Source organism: Lepisosteus platostomus, chromosome 28 (genome assembly GCF_059453375.1).
Source record: "Lepisosteus platostomus isolate fLepPlt1 chromosome 28, fLepPlt1.hap1, whole genome shotgun sequence".
NCBI classification, from domain to species: domain Eukaryota; kingdom Metazoa; phylum Chordata; class Actinopteri; order Semionotiformes; family Lepisosteidae; genus Lepisosteus; species Lepisosteus platostomus.
In genome coordinates this window covers 585,910-602,381 of record NC_142638.1, presented here as the reverse complement: position 1 = coordinate 602,381, position 16,472 = coordinate 585,910, and the positions used below count along the sequence as shown (strand labels likewise).

The following is a 16,472-nucleotide window of genomic DNA, read 5'->3' as shown; positions in this document are numbered from 1 at the left end:
AAGAGGCGGTTTGTTTCCCCATCAGCCCCTCAGTACGAAGCCACACGAATGAAAACAGCTCAACTGCGGCGCAAGCAGGGTGCAGTCGCCATGGCAACGGGGCAGGACAGTGAAATGTTGCACAGTTAAAATGTTCACAGAGTTGAAAACAAATTTGATGGCAGTCGGCTATTCTGAGTCCAGGGGCAGTCCCTCCATTTTGCTGTTTTGTTCTCTCGTAAAAGAGTCCCAGGTGAAGGAATCAGATTAATCCTCAGATGCTGCTCTGATCAGATAGCCCCTCTTCAAGGCTAATGCAATGACTGTCTGCTTAATGTGTTCAGCCAGGACCTCAGCCATCTCCTCACACTCTCACACTCTCACAGTGAGCTGGGGCTGCTGGCAAGCTTCAAACGTGGGGTTCCCCCATAAAAACAGAGCTCTGCCCGATTAAAACCAAGACCCCGCCCACCACCACCTGGATGTGGTGTAGAACTGAAGTGGTCCAGGAGAAGCCGGGCAGCAGCTACTGAACGCTGAAGATTTCTCCAGTTTCAGCTCGGTGTTGTGTCTCCAGATGGCTCATTTTGTGGTGCATCTTCCTCATTCATTCAGTTAAGTCCTGAGGTGATAGTGGCTGTTACAAATTTGCTCATTAAAAAAATCCTGCTTCCCAGGAGGTGTTCAGAGAAGTTCCTTGCTCTCCACTCACACACTTACAGGCTAAGAAATAAAAAATCTGAAAATCGATCATCCTCCTGTCTCTTTCCCTCCGGCAGGACAGCCAGTAACTCCCACCAGCAGCTACAGAACACACGGCGGTCACCAGCCACACGGAGGTGACAGGCTGCGAGATCCCCTTGGTGCCAAACATGACTTCACCATCCTCGCTGTCCACCCCTCCCCCCCGTGCTGGAACCCGTTGGCTCATTTAACAGGCACCTCTCTCGTTAAGTGGTAAAGCTTCTTCTACAGCAGGGCTGGACACCAGCTGGCCCTTCTGAATTAGCAACTGATTAAGGCCTTGAAAACAGATTGTTTCAGCTCAATTAAGCAATAAAAAAGCCACCCCTTGTTCCACAGTGCTCCCAGTCTGGAGTTGTCATCTTCACGGCCTCACTGCTACAGACCGTGACGGAGCCGAGAGGCGTCTGCCCTCCTGCAGTGCTGCTGTGGCTTCTCCGCCAGCGTACAGCACGAGTCCTTCCCTTCTTCACTGTTCCTCCTTGCACCTCTTCACAGCACAGCACCGACCGGCAGGAAGCACAGGGATAGACTCCTGTCCATCAGCAGAGCACACAGGTACAATTCAGACTTACCCACACCCCCGGGCAGGCACCCGGTCTCTGCAAGGTGAGAGGAACCCGGAGCACCCAGAGAAAACCCATGGATGACATGCAAACTCCACACAGAGGTGCTCCAGTCTGGTGTAAGGAAGGAAGGAGTCACAGCGCAGCCCAGTGAAGGGTTGCGAGGAGTGTAACTGTAATGAACGTGGCCACAGAGAACATTGAAGGAGACACACACAATGTGGAATCCCACAGTTCTGCAACACTGTCACAGAGGGATGACTGACACCTGTATAGCGCCTTTATTCACAGCAAAGATCTCTCAGCCCTGCACTGGACAGCCCTAGCTGATTAAACACTGAACACTGCTTCCTGAAGACACTGCACACCAGCATTAAAAGGGACAAAAGACACCTTCAAGTGCCATCAAACAGCTCACTGGTTGAAGCACAATAAAGCATAGTAAATCCCAGTGTTTGACAGGAAACCATGGGAAAAACTGGAAAACAGAAATATAGTCTAAAGGGCATTAAAGGAGCAGGATGTTTATTGTGGGAAAGGAGCTTTGAATGAATCATGAATTGGCTTTGCCTCCTGACTCTCTGATGAGCTGTGTGGGCAGACGAGTGTGATGGGCCATAGGTGAGCTGTGAGGGACAGAGTGCACAGTACGTGTGTCAGTGTGTGTGTGTGTGTGAGACAATGCACGTGTGTGAGCGTGTGTGTTTTAGAGCAAACGTGTGTGTGAGAGAGTCTACAAGTGTGAAACTGCGCATCACATTTTTTAACATTAAATGAGAAAGTCCAGTTTAACACTGTAAATCTGTAAAACAAAGAAGCAGTTTTTGATGAAAAAGCACTGATAGCTTATGCAGTCGTTGCATGAAGGAAAGTGAACGCAGAGCACAAAATCTGCGAGCCAGCTGCCCAGCAGCCGAAACCGATGCAGTGGGCCCCCACCCCCCGAGAGTGCCCGCTGACGGAGCCGCCGCTTGTGCGCGAGAGAGACGGAGCCCAGGAGACTGCAGATATTACATAACCGCACTGCGAGGCCTGTCGCTCTGCGCTGCGCTGCAGTGGGGGTTAGGGAGCGTCTGCAAACTCCCAGCACTGTTCAAGTCCCTGCTGCGACCCCACCTCACACTGCCCCGCCCCCCAGGCAGGACCCTCACAGAGACGTCTGCAAAGCCTGTGTCCAGGCCACAGGCAAGATCAAGTCAGGAGTCTCCTAATGTCATCCAGATACAGTAGGTCATTTCACCTTGACATTCCAGGATTTTCTCTGAAATAATCATAAAAATCCATATCAGATAAAAAGTCGTATATACATGTAATTTTGCGAGCTCTAGTCTATACACATCTCAGGATTATGTGGTCTCTCCCAATTCAGTGGATCAGCCCTGAGCTGATATGGGTCACAGCAATCAGTGGGGTGAAGAGGAAAGCTCCCTGCTGTCTGCAGGCCTGCCTGCACACATCTCACTGCCTTTGAAAGACTGGGCCTGTTATACTGCATCAGCACATGAGGCCTGACCAATCTCGTGCATACACAGAACCAAGAAAGCAGAGCAGGACTGCGACCCTGCCCTGGTTCTCTGCCGTCTGCCAGGGTTCGAGTGTGGGTCTGAGCACTCTGAAACCCTCACAGATCCACTGCCCTTACGTGCTTTCCTCTCCACGCCAGCCTGCGTTCCGATTCCGCACTCTCCTCGCTGAGCGACAGGACTGGGCCAGCGTGGGTGGGGATCCAGGTTTCCCCGTTGCCATGGGAACCATCAGCTGATTGGCTGGAGCTGGGTGGGCACTGGAGTGGAGGGGGGCAACTCTGAACAGTGCTTCTCAGACGAATCACAGCTGACTGGAGGCAGTTGCTGCTAAGAGATTGTGGACTTTTAATTTCTTTAAATAAAACCAGCAAGTTAGATTTCAAAGGCCCATCTGCACTGTAGATATTTAGAACTCTATTCCACTATAGAGAAAAGGAATTCACATCCAAATTTATTCGAAGCACTGAATGTCATCTCAATATAACATATAGTTTTAAAGAGATCATACCCATTGTGCAAAAGCAAACAGTAGTTGACACAAACGCAGGAGTAACCTGCCTGATAACTCATTCCTTGTGCAGGTAGCTGTCATCAAGTCTGCTGTCTGTCAGGAGCTCGCAGAGGGAGAGCTGGAAAATGTCACTGTCTTTGCAGGCACCAAATCTGTCACACACACAAACCCTTCCTAAGACTATTTTCACAAATCTTAAAACTCCAGCTAAAGAAAGCTCCTAAGCGATCTTATTCTAAATGACCAGAATAAAGCATTATGCACCCTTGTCTTTTCTGAGGTTTTTCATTGCCTTGCCGTGCACAGTGCCATCCGGTGGCTGAGGAAGTGAATACAACGGGTTTGCTTTTGTTCTGCAGCACTTCTCTAAACCTGTAAAGTGAGCAGCACATCCACAAAATGAAGGGCTCTTCTCCTAACTGTGCCAAGCCGCTGCATTAGGTGTGGAACAAGGTGCCAAGCTAAGCAGAATCAGATCACCTCAGGTGAGCTCTGGCCACGTACAGGTGCACGCCGCAGCGTGGCATCGTGAAGTGAGGCGGTGCAGGATTATCTCACAGCATGGCCACGGAGCTTTCCCGTACAACCCAGAACAATGCTTTCATGATTCGGTCATTTGAAATATTGATGCAAAGCAGCCCCCTTCCTCTGGAGGAGGTCTGTCGACAGCAGCCCTGGGACGAAGCTGCTGAGTGCGGAGCCGTAAATAACTCATGAGGTTAATAGCGAGAGGCTCTGAAAGGGCCTTTGTGCCGAGCTCCAGCAGTGTGAGGGGCCGGGGGTGGGACAGCAGCCGAGCTGCCTGCATCTGACCCAGAGCTGCTGATGACTGAGGGTTACAGGCACAGGGAGATCGCGGTCCACTGGAGCAATGTATGTAGGAAAGTAAATTGATCGCACTTTAATGGCAAAAAGACCATGTGCATTTCAACAATGTCGGGTTTGTTCTTTCCAGCCAATCGAGGAGCATCTAGCAGGAGGAACTATTCCAAACCATGTGACCTCGGGAGGCTTAAAGGACAGGGAACCATCGATGAAGGCACGAAGGTTTGTAGCAAAGCATAAATGTAGACTGGAAGTTCTTCATGACGGCTTCCCAACTTAATATTGTGACAGAATGTGGGGAAACTGATTTTGGACCAAGAGTTTCAAAAAGCCTTCACCAACTTTAGCCCTGTCTGCTCAAGCCTGTAGTTCGGCTGCCCTGACCCAGCGAGGAAACTGCACTTCCAGCAGAATGAAGCTCGGCTGTGGCTCAGAGATGATCCGCGGGGCGTGGCAGGCACAGGCCAGCCTTTCGTCAGGCAGAGCTGAATCCCTTGAGCACCTGCTCTCCAGGTGAAGGACAATGAGGGAACAAAGAGCTTTGAAAGTTGAAAGCGGGCTAGAAGCTCCAAAGATGGAGTCAGGCTTCATTTTTTGCTGACATTAGTAGAAGCTGGAAGCTTATCCAGTGCTGCAAGTGTACATAGTAACAAAGCAATAAGGAAGGACCAGCTGTGAGGCCAGTTCTCCTGCACTGGAACAGGTAAGATTAAAAGATCCCGGCCTCCCAGACTGTCACAGCGTGTAGGGTCCTTTCCAGGCTTTACCAGGGTACCACGCTGTTATACCGCCCTCCTGCAGTTGAACAGTTTGCTTCCAGGTTTGCCCCGCGTGTCTTTAATAACAGGAGAGATCCGGGTGACTCTCAACAGTGAGCCCTAAGCTCAGAGTCGAATCTTTTCCGTGCCCTTAGTGGGTAGTAAACCTCACCGGAGGTTGAGAAGATCCTGTACCATTTCCCTCTGTGTCCCTTTAAAAGCCATCTTCCAAACACCGAGAAAGCAAATGCTTGGTGTCTGGGGGATGTGCACTCACATCTCCAAGTCTTTCTTCTAGAAGCATCCAAAGCTGGGGATGTCTGGCCATCAGCAGGAGAAGCTCTGAACTTCATCTAAACTCCGGTCTGTCAGGGTAAATCCCTGGAAACTGTTCACACATCCAGCCTCTCTCACTCCAGACAGTACACTCTCTTCCTGCAGGCTGGCAGAGGGACAGTCATAAAGAACACTCCGCCTGCTCTGAAAGTGTCCCACGGGCAGCTCTTTCAGCCCAAGCATTTACATTTTGGCTCTATGTCCCATACAGCTGAGAACCACCAATTCATGACATGCTGAAAGCGCCGAGCCACGGCCCTCTGGGAAGCACCAGACACCACGACAGAAAACAAACCCCACCCAGCGTTCAACAACCAGCCAGTCTCCCACAGTGGCCTGCGTGACCCAGGAGACCCATCACATGCGGTGTCGGTATTCCAGTCAGATCCAACACAATCACAGAGCACAAACCAGCTTAACCAACCCTGAGCCTGGAGAGCCCCCATCCTCCCAGTGTCACAGGCAACCTCAGGAGCCATGATCATACTCAGGAAAAAAGCTGGACAAGATTCTTGGATCGAGTGGCTACTAACAACCAAGTAAAGGCAATTAGATTACAAGCGTAATCTTGACCAAATAAACTGGTGAGACCTTTGTGATTTCAACTACAATGGAAAACAGACCCTGGAGGGAGAGAGACTAATCTAATTATGCAGAGTTCCAGAGAGGGTTAATCCACAGGGCCTGAATTTCTTACCGTTGTCTGCGTTGGTCTCCCATCCTTGTCGAATTGTCTTTCCACGTACTTAGATGACAGGAGATTACTGCACAGAGAAACAAAAACAAAACAGATCTGAAGACTCTTTCAGTTTACAAACCGCAATGCAGCAGGAGAATGTGAACAGAGCTAGACTGGCAATCAATAAAAATAAAAAAGAAAATATGTCACTTAAATGCTAACTTCCGCTTAAAGCTTAAGGAGCAAGTGTCTGTAACAGGGTGCACAGTCTGTTGTGACGTTACTCCCATGATCCCCTGAGGCAGCAGCTGACTGGAGTAGTGGGCTTGAAGCTCGTTTTGGGCTCATGTCCTAGGAGGTGTACAGTAAGAAAACCCTTTTGATACAGAACCAACTAGTCAATGGCTTTCAGCACAAACTCTGAACACTACTTCAGCTCGAGCATTAAAATTTAAAGCAACATCCTGCACTTACATAGAGCCTTTTATTTCAGTCAATAAAGCCCCGGGATGAATCTCTGATCGAACAGGTCAGCTCCTGCCCTGGTGAAACTGGGGGGAGGAGGGGGTTGCAGAAATGCAGAATTTCATTTCAATACCAATCATGGCCTCCTAACAATCCCCGTCTCTGAACCGGCTTCATCGCTCTGCTCTCCTCCCCACTGAGAGCTGCTGTGTGCTGAGCGCTCTGGCGCATCATCCAGGTGGGGCTGCACACTGGTGAGGGTGGAGGGGAGCCCCATTACCTGTAAAGTGCCTTGAGTGGAGTGTCCAGAAAGCGCTCTATACAGTAGGTGTAAGGATTATTATTAGAACTGGCCAGCAGCATGCTCACATACAGCCTGCGCCACTAAACGGACAGCGCACAGTCCCTGTCAGGGCGTCAGGACGGTGGGGCAGCCCTGTCCCTCTCCTGCAGGGAGCTTCCCCTGAGCACTGACTCCCACCTACACTCCTTGTCAGTATCGGAGCCTGCGATGCTGGAATCTCAAGTCTGCAGAGCTGGGAAGGTTCACAGAAACCTATGAATGTGAATGCAAGGAGAATTTCTTCACTATCCCGTGGGGAGGCTCTGATCTCTCCAGCGTGCTAATGCTGTCAGAGTCAGGTATCAAGCCCCGTTCCAGTAATCACACTATTTCCCCACTAATTCGACTGGAAAATCTCTGCTGGGCCGCCATCGTCATTAGGAGAAGACTGAAAATGTCCAGAAGGTTCTCTTCATGTCTTCTCATTTTGTGAGGATGTCTCCTTACCCACAGCCATCATGAGCAGCTTCTGAGCACACTGGCCCGTCTCTATTTTTTTCAAAGAAACGAGATAAATGCGTAGAGGTGATTCCAAAGCACATCTGGCTAACCTTCAAAACGCAGCGATGTCAGTACCCACGCAGGCAGCCCAGGAAGAGCAGGAGGGCTGTCTGTCCTTCCCAACGGACTCTCAACGCCAGCCCACATCACGTGCCTGCTCTCCACCGGCCTCTCTAATGGATCTCTCTCTAAAACATTCATGTCTTCCTCCAGACAGCTTGGCTTCAAGCTCCATTAGCCCCCCCCCACTCTTCCCCACCCGCAGGAAGAGCACATTTTCACTAACAGCCCGAGCGCCCGGGCTGCTGACACGCTTGCTGACTCGGAGGAAGCCGTTTGTGGAAGAAGGGCTGTTTTCGCAACAACATGATCGGCCCTCTTCAGCTCTGCGCAGGAAACGCGTCCCCAATCAGTAACTCTTGCTCTCGATCGGATTACTGGGGCGAAAGGTTCCTTTCCTCTGTGCCTGCAGGTAGGCTGTGCACAGGGCCCAATGTCTCAGAGCCCTGATGCCCTGAAGCCCTGAATTCTGTTCTATAATTAGATGGGAAAGGAGGGTGGAAAAAAGCCACAGTAAAGGAAGCCTCCAGATGTACTTACTGGTTTAACTCCAGGTCTAGGATAAAGGATTTCCCAAAGGCCTCCACCAGGAAACTGGCCTGGGCGAGGTGGACAGGCTGGAGGAGAGACGGAGAGCGTTATTAGTAGACGATAAAAATAAGAGCTGCTCTTTCCATCCATGGAGAAGCCAAAGGGTCCAAACGCACTTCACAGATAGGAGGGGCTCTCTCTCCCCTCCACGGAAGTACAGCGCCTCCTGGAGGGCAGGCCCCTGCACAAGCAACTCAGACACTCGGCAGAAGAGAAAGACCAAACTGCTCTTTCTCCCGCGTGCCAGGAGGCATGCAGCGCACGGGTAGCTAAGAGTCCACTGTCAGAGAAACTACAGACAGAGCTGTGCCATATTGAAACAAGCAGCACTGACACAGAGTGACAACTCCAAGCACGAAACAGAGGAGGCACAAACAGATCATTATTTTAGCCTGGCCTTGTGGGCATCATGCAGGGCCTGACAGCTGCTTGTGCTGGATTTTGTTTTACACCACACAGTTCGACTTTGTATGAAGACACTGGCTGTGCCACCGAATCGGGCCTACACCCACCCAGTCTGGGTGCCCTGAGGCAGGGCAGGCAGAAACGAAAAGACCCAAACAGCCGAGTTCACGTCTTGAAAAGTGGAATCTGGTGAAAGCCCTGAGAGAGCCTCGACTCTCACCCGGGACCCCTCGCTGCCATGGTTACCCTTCTCACTGGGACCAGAACAGCACTTAATATCTTGATGACTCCATCAAAGAGGTGACTGTATGGAATAACAATTAGCTTGGGAAGATAACTGGAGAAATTGATTTAAATAAAAATCACCATCGCTGCTTGCTGTTATTATTATCTAATGCTGATCAGGAATCACTTCATTGCCATGGAAACGGCACCAGATGCGAGGGGATGGTGCCTGGTGGTACAGGGTGCTGTGGCAGCCCTTACATCACTGCCACACTGCTGTACTGCTGCACGGCAAACACAGCAGGCTCCGGGGTGGGCAGAAGACGAAAGGGGGAATTTGGCCACCAAAAACCTGAGGAAAAGCAACTTGCAACATGTTTTCAAAAAGAGAAAGGCACTTCCCTCGTGAATATTTACTTGCAGAAAGCTTCAGGATTTCTGCACAGTTACTGTGAGGAGTTTGTAATAAGAGGAATATCCAAGGGAAACATGGGAGCTTTGCTGCCCTGCAGTGCTGGGAACCCGGGTTCAATTCCTGGGCACTGTCTGTGTGCAGCTGCCATGTTCTCCCTGTGTTCATGTGCGTTCCCTCCGATCACAGTCCAAAGACATGCTGGGAGATGAATTGGCTTCTGGGAAAACAGGCCCTGGCGTGAGTATGCGTGTCTGCGTGCCCTGCGATCTACTGGCACCCCGTCCAGGGTATACCCCAGCTTCTGCTCACTGCTTTCCAGGACAGACCCCAGCTCCTTGCAGCCCTGCATGGGTTGAAGCCATTAGAGAATGGATGGATGGAATATCTAAAAGTAGTCTGGCAATACCATAGTTTTCATTTTTTTGAGTAACCGGCATGCGGGGCAGAAAACAGGAGGAGACGAGATGCAGCCTGATGTCTCGGCAGCAGCAGCCAGTCTTTACAACCCCCAGCAACACTCAGCTAAAAGGGGGTGTTAAGGGGTGAGAGGGGAGGAACCCCACTCCACACAATGCAAACAAGCTGACACAAACATGACACACTGTGACAGAGATCACACAAGCGTGCCCACTGGTCAAGCCTGACCCTGGACGTCGAGGGCTGAGTGCAGCTCACTGCAATCTGGCACCGTTCCTGCGGTCTCGAGCAGATGGCCAGGCCATTGGATGCAATTAAGCCGAGTGTGCAGAATGAAGAGCACTGCAGCAATGTGCTGTTAACCCAATCAAACTGGCAGCCAGCGCTCCCTGTAACCTGCACTTCTCACATTAAAAATGCAGCAGGCATCCGCAAAAGCCTTTGAGCTCTGAATCCCTTCTGTTTCTGAAATACGTCTGACTGGCGGGGGGTTCCCTCGTGTTTTGCTGAACTCCCTGTTTAGTAACTCATTGTCGTTCTGCAGTTTTCCCACAACATTTCAGAGTCCGTTATTTGGACACAACCCATTCATCAGCAATGGCGTCTCAGAGTGGACTTTTTCTTTAATCTGTACCTGCTTCTGTCTGTTTTCATCTTTGTTAAGCAGCTGCCAAGACGTCCTGCTCTTTTCAAGACAGGTTAGAATTACTGTGTATCCACACTGTCACTTCCAGAACCTCCAGAAACACCACTGAAACACGACTTCCGAATTCTAACAGCATCACACCAGGAAACAAAAAGTCACGCACACTCCTGGCTACTGATCTCGCAAAACGTGTCCTGGCTACACTCCAGTGTCTGAAGATACAGAACAATTCCATCAATTAAACAGGCAACTTGTTAAATTAAGTAATTTGGCAAACATTTAGGAGTACAATTTAACTATGCTTCAGACCCGAAGGAGCAGTACATTCTTAATTCAACAGATTACTTGCTTAATTAATCAATATCTTAAAAGTGTTGCCAATCTTTAAAAAGAGGTGGATTGGGGTCTCTGGGCTCTCCATGCAAGAGGAAAGGGAAGGGATTGGGCTGCAAATATTACCGAACCTTGTGAAATAAAAGATGTTCTTTTTCCCCAATCTGTTCTCACTGCTCACCAAGCAAGTATATAGTACCAATGCAAGTACAGTATTCAATGGGAGTTCCTAATATTTTGTCCAGTCAGTGTGCATTAATATTAGTTCCTCTGATTATTTCTATTTATTTAATCTAGATTCCAGTGACATGTTATAAAAAAGCTACAGCTCCTGTTTCCATGTGATGGACATTTCCTTCTGGATCCCAGAAGCAGAAGAGAACCAAGTTCATCTTTCTGAAGCAGAATGTCAGTAGAAACACAGGGATCTACTAAGCTGGTCAGTATGCAAGTCACTGAGCACAGGGAAGAAGGACAGGGGCTGGGGCCCTTCTCGCTTTTGTCCCGGGCTGCGTGGGTCAGGACAAAACTATGAAAGCAGAGCCTGAGATCCAGAAGCAGCGAGGATGGACGTACGGAGATAGGGAGGAGAAGAGTCGGATGGGCGGGCAGTATTTATAGTGCAGGTAACAGGAGAGACAGAGAGGTGTGAAACTTGATCAGGAGGCACGAGGCCCTGTATGTAGCAGGACGAATTGTGTGTCATACTGGGCTCCCACTGGACCTTCAGCCAGACAGGGTATCAGGTGGGAGCAAAACCACAATAAGGGCTTGAGCTGCAGTACTGGCACAGGCAGTGGGCGGACAGATCGATGTACCTATTGTCTCTAGGAAAGTGCTGTGAAACTAGGCCCTGGCTGCGTGCCCTGTTCATGAGAAGCAACAAAGGCTATTACACATGACCTGTAAGTACAGCACATACCGGGCGCTCATGCCAGAGGCCCTGAGGCAGCTCACACTGCGCATGCTGCCTCACGCTGCCTCATACTGCTCTCAGGGTGCTGCCTCATACTGTTTTCGTGGCACTGCCTCAAGCTGCCTACTACTGACTCAGACTGCTCTCGGGGTGCTGCCCTCTGCGCTACCACACCATCACGCAAGAACAGTTTGAACCCCAGATCCCCCAAACAGCTCGGTATCCATCCCTTCACGTTCCAACTGCTCCTCCCAGCCCAGGGCTCTGAATGAAATATTAAATACAAATAAGATCCTAATTAAAACATTGAGATGGCTCTCGGAGCCCTGGATCCGACGCGGCCACTCCGGGGTCTGTCCGCACTGCAGGACCAGATCCACAGGCACCGCTGATAAACTCTTCACCCTCTAAAACTCTTCAGCCATTTAAATAAAGGAGCAGCGAGACGCCAGTTCTGATTTGATGGCGCGTTAACTGAGAGTCTGATCCGGGACCAGGAGACTCGCCTATGAGACTGCTAGACATTAGGGAACAAAGCAGGATTTTTCTTTTAAAAATTTAGACACACACCCGTGTGGAAAATTGCAAAACACATTCAGGAAATCGGAGGACGTAAACACACTACAATTACACTAAAATTATAAATATTAGTAATGAATATCTTTCCTTGTTGAAACGTGGCTTTCCCTGCCAGGCTGCAAGCTAGGCTTCAGCTAACAGGATGAAACCGGGTGGCGCTTGCGGTCTGAATCGGAGAGACTGCAGCCTTCTGTGCTCAGGGATCTGTGGGGACGGGTTTCTGGTTTTCACTCCAGCCAGGGAGTGAACGGCTTGGTCGAATCAATAATCTGCTTCATTAGTACCAATTAACCCTCATTCCAGGTCTCTACTCGTTACTCAGTCAGGTTCACTATAAGCCGTGCTGGGCTGTGCTCCCCAGGACAGGGCTGCAGCCCCCTGCCAGAGCCAGGCCAGGGCAGTGAGAGTGTCTGAGGGTCTACATCTCAAGCAGCAGCTTTCAGAACCACAGTCCTTCAGGGCGGCAAAACTTTCACTGACCGAACCAGGTAGCTTACGACCTGGGAACGGACACAGATACAGATACAGCCCTCAGAAACACATCCTCCACATTCATGGCTTTTAATCTTTTTTGAGAGACTGGACACGCAAGTTTAAAACAGCCCTGGACTCATCAGCAAAGTTCCTCCCCCTAAGCCCTGAAGAACGAGTCTCAAGTCAGGTGGTCACTGTGCAGATGAGCCATTTACCACCGTATGAAATTTACAATGTTTCTCTTTCTTACTCATTTTGTATTTTGGGGGTTAATACTGTTAATGAAAATACTTTGCTTTAAATGAATTTATTTGGCCTTACCCTGCCTCTGTGTGTCCCAACACTGATATGATAATGTAACGCAACGGGGGCTCAGGCGGGCGCCCTTGCCGCATCTGGTCGGCCCCATCCCGACTGGAGGCTCGAACCCGGGACTTCCGCGTCTCTCTGCAGCGACCTAGCCCCGTGAGCTAAAGAGAGATCTCTCAACAGCCCAGTAGCTGTGGTCCTGCTATCACAGGGAAGGGCGGTGACGTCACCCGCTCTGGTACGCCGGCTCTTACACACAGTGCTTGTCGGCCGTAAGCGTTACAATAATAACAGGGTTTACCATAGCAACTTAAGAGCTGCGCTGTATTCTCACTCTGTGACTTTTTCATACGGTAAATCGTGGCAACAACCGCAGCTCAGCGCAGCCCTGAAGCGCTTTGAGAGGTGGACGGAGTCACCGGTACACAGGAAGCGAGGTAAACCGAGGGAAAACGGTGCCTTTCTATCCCAGAGCACTGTCATCCCAAAAACACGGAGCTGAGCTCCAACGTTTCGCTCGTGTTTAAGCGAGCCGAGGCGTGAGCGGGGGATTCCCGCAGGCTGGCTCAGCGTGGGAAAGAAATGTCAGCGCCACACTCGCGGGCCGGCGCAACCCACGCACCGGCGGCGGAAGCGGCATTTGAAAAGAAATGGGCCGGGGAGCACTCTGCGTGGGCGAACAGCAAGAGTGGCTGTTGGACGGCGGGCTGCTGCCACAACACAAGGGCAAGGCACATGCCCACCTGCGCGGGGGGGAAGGCGAGCCCGGGACCGTGTTCTGGGGAGGTGTTGTACCTGACTACAAACTGGGGTGACTGGGACTCCACGCAAAGTGTTGCGAGCAGCCAAGAGCGCGGCCCTTCCTTACCAGGCGAGACCTCTCACAGCTCAGCCCTTCCCTGTGAAAAAACACCCCCAACGAGACGGACGCAGCTCCGTTGACCAAGCGGCCCCTACTATTATAGAGGATCACCACCCGCTTTCCGGCGTGGACCGGCTTGGTCTCCCGCTTCTATCTAGCGAGGCTTCACAAAAAAGACTTACAGGTGCGCCCCGGGTGTCGTTTCTAACCCTGGTGTCCAGCCGCTCGCCCTCGACTTCGCTCTCCGAAACGCTCTGCTGTATCAGCCGCTTGGGCTGGCTGGCGTGTCCCGCAGACCGGCTCCCGGCCGCCCAGTCCCGGGGCGCCGCATGCCGTGGAGCAGCGCCGCTCCAGCCTGCAGGACAGAGAGCAGACCCACACGCGCGGTCAGTCAAGGGCGACGCAGCCAGCGCAGGTCCAAGCACTGCGTGAGCAGCCCCGACAAAAAAAAAAAGCAAGTCAACCCCAAAATGTACGATTCCCACACCAATCCAATCGCCGCTCCAGCCTTCAGTCCCCGGAGCCCCAACAACCACCGCAAATTTTAACGAGATGCGCTGCAGACAATTTCTGCCGATGCAGCAAATACCGCATCGGGTTCCCCTTACACCCAGGCACAAAATAAAGATCCGGTGTAAATGACTAGGTAAGGAAAAAAAAAAGAAATCCTATCGGAATTCAGAAAGTGATTACCGAAGCAGAAAAAAAAACACACGACGGCTAAAAAAGTTGCGAAGAAAAGCAACACCTTACCTGTCAGCGCCAAGCGTGAAGTCACTGCAGCAAAAACCAGGAACTGCAGAGCAATCATGTTGTCCACATAGTCCCTCTCTCTTAGTATGTGGGTTGAGAAACAAAATTAAAACGAATCACGGCTTCTGCACAGCAGATAGTAATTAAATCACCAAAAAAATGAATAACATCGTTTTATTGTCCCCGTTTTTCACAGATGCTTTTTACATTCGCTGAAAAAAAAAATTGAAATAATGGAGAAACAACGCAAAGCGGATCGATGACAAAACCGGGGGAGAATGGGGGGATGCGTGTTTGTTTTTTATTGTGGTGCTGGCGGTGCCGCACGCAGCGCGCTGCTGCTTCCTGAGACTGCGGGTCTGCCGCCGAGCCGAGCCCGTGCCGTCTGCGGGCCGCAGCACGTGGGCGCGCCAGAGCCCTCCCCCTGCGCCGCGCGGGGCTGTGCGGGGCCGGGGTACAGCGCGCGTGTCAGCGAGCAGCCCCTCGCGTTCAAGAAATAACCCCGTCAGAGTATTTATTTTAGAGACCACCCCCGCCCCCCCCACACACACACACACAAGCACTTTGAAGAATCGTTTTCCAGTAGGCTGTATGCTCAGCGCATTGCAAGAAGACGTGACTCCTGCGTCTGGACACGGCGACTGTCCGCCTTCAGCGCGACCCTGGGGTTACAGTCCCGCACCCTCGCTTGTGCTCTCCTCCTCTCCGCGCACAGGGGCAAAGGGAGGCGACCGCGCATAGAAAGACACCTGTCCGGGTGGGTCTAGTAGCAGATGGGAATTCAAATGGTCGAATACGGTCTCATTGTCCAAATTCGCCTTTATTACCGCGGAGCAGCGTGGAAAGCGTCTCGGCGCTGTACACAATAAAGCCTGAAACACGACCTCGTGTTTCTGTTACAGGTATCCCCGACGTCCACACCGGTAACAATGAAGAGACACGAACCAGCTGGGCGAGACTGCGGCACCCACCCTGCAGCTGGCAGTGAAAGCGTCCACACGCGGGCAAGGAAGGAGAATGGCGCCGTCACGCAGACGGCACTGAAGCCTGTGCTGTTAACAAAGACTCACAGGCGGAGCGCTGCTGCGAGTTTGTCTCCAATGCTGAGCGGGCCTGGTGCAGCAGTACGGAATAGTGGTAAATCAACTATTCACCGATTTCACTCGGTGCATTTATACAGCTTCGCCTATAGGGGGAGACTCACTGCAGGGCTGAATTCTCCTCCCACCGCCCCTCGGCCCAGCAGAGAACTTAGTTCGCCCCCTAAACTGAAAGGTAACAGGTCAGATCGTACCAGGAGGCCAAAGCACAAATCTGGATCTGCTCTTAGCCAGGACCTCGCCTTAACTTCTCTTGCCCCAGAATTGCAGTGGCGCCGGTCATTTTTGAAATGTACAATGTTTCCTAGTTAGTCTTTCGTTATTGCTTATATAGCGCTTTTTTCTGGACACTCCACTCAAAGCACTTTCCAGGTAATGGGGATCCTCTCCACCACCCCCAGTCCGCTCCCCCACGCCAGCTGTCCGTGGGCAGGAGAGCAGAGTGATGAAGCCAGGTCAGAGAGGGGGGTTATTAGGAGAGATGGCTGGTGAAGGCCAGGGGGGCATGTGGCCAGGACGCCAGGGTAACACCCCTACTCTTTTCGAGACACTTGGGGATTTTTAATGACCACAGAGACTCAGGACCTCGGTTTCGTTTCATCTAAAGGACGGCCCCTTTTTACAGTACAGTGTCCCCGTCGCTATACTGGGGCATTAGGACCCACACAGGCCGCAGGGTGAGCACCCCCTGCTGGCCCCACTAACACCTCTCCCAGCAGCAGCCTCAGCTTCCCCAGGGGTCTCCCACCCAGGTACTGGCCAGGCTCACACTGCTGGGCTGCAGTGGGCTGCCAGCTGAGAGGCGCAGGGCGATACGGCTCTGGCTCACAGAAATAAACGGTAAACTGTCCGAACGGCACCTGTTTTCCTAGTTAACAGTTGTGAAGCAGAGGCACACAACCGGCTGAAGTTTTAAGTGTTTTGCTAAATACTTGTGGTCGTCGCTGTGTATTTCACAGAACACCTGAAGAGCGCTAACAGGAGCAGATAGAACAGTACTCATCTACGAAACCCACTCTCGGCAAGTTAAAACATTGTGATGGGGTCAACGTTCCTGCAGTCTGTGCGGCATCTTTACTCATATTCTTCAAAGCCAGCAGTTTAAACAGCACCCCCAGAGACTCCATCTGGGCACTGCGCCATTTCCACTCTAC

At 51.4% G+C, this 16,472-nt stretch overlaps 1 protein-coding gene across 6 annotated transcripts in view; it reads right to left on the bottom strand.

Annotated features, from left to right (window-relative positions):
- adam11 (ADAM metallopeptidase domain 11) overlaps positions 1–16,209 on the bottom strand; it is a 49,407-nt gene extending 33,198 nt beyond the window's left edge. For 3 of the 6 annotated variants that reach the window (XR_015930994.1, XR_015930995.1, XM_088623044.1), the window contains exons 1-4: positions 14,219–16,206; positions 13,648–13,820; positions 7,834–7,910; positions 5,943–6,009 (exon numbers count right to left, since the gene is read on the bottom strand). Coding sequence is in view for 4 of the 6 variants with exons in the window: in XM_088623044.1 (XP_088479170.1) it covers positions 5,943–6,009; positions 7,834–7,910; positions 13,648–13,820; positions 14,219–14,276 (375 nt within the window). In the remaining 2 variants the exon portion in view is untranslated. Of the gene's footprint in view, positions 1–5,942; positions 6,010–7,833; positions 7,911–13,647; positions 13,821–14,218 lie in introns of all 6 variants that reach the window. The other 3 variants (XM_088623041.1, XM_088623043.1, XM_088623042.1) reach the window with 2 other exon arrangements.
- Between the last annotated feature and the right edge of the window lie 263 nt (positions 16,210–16,472).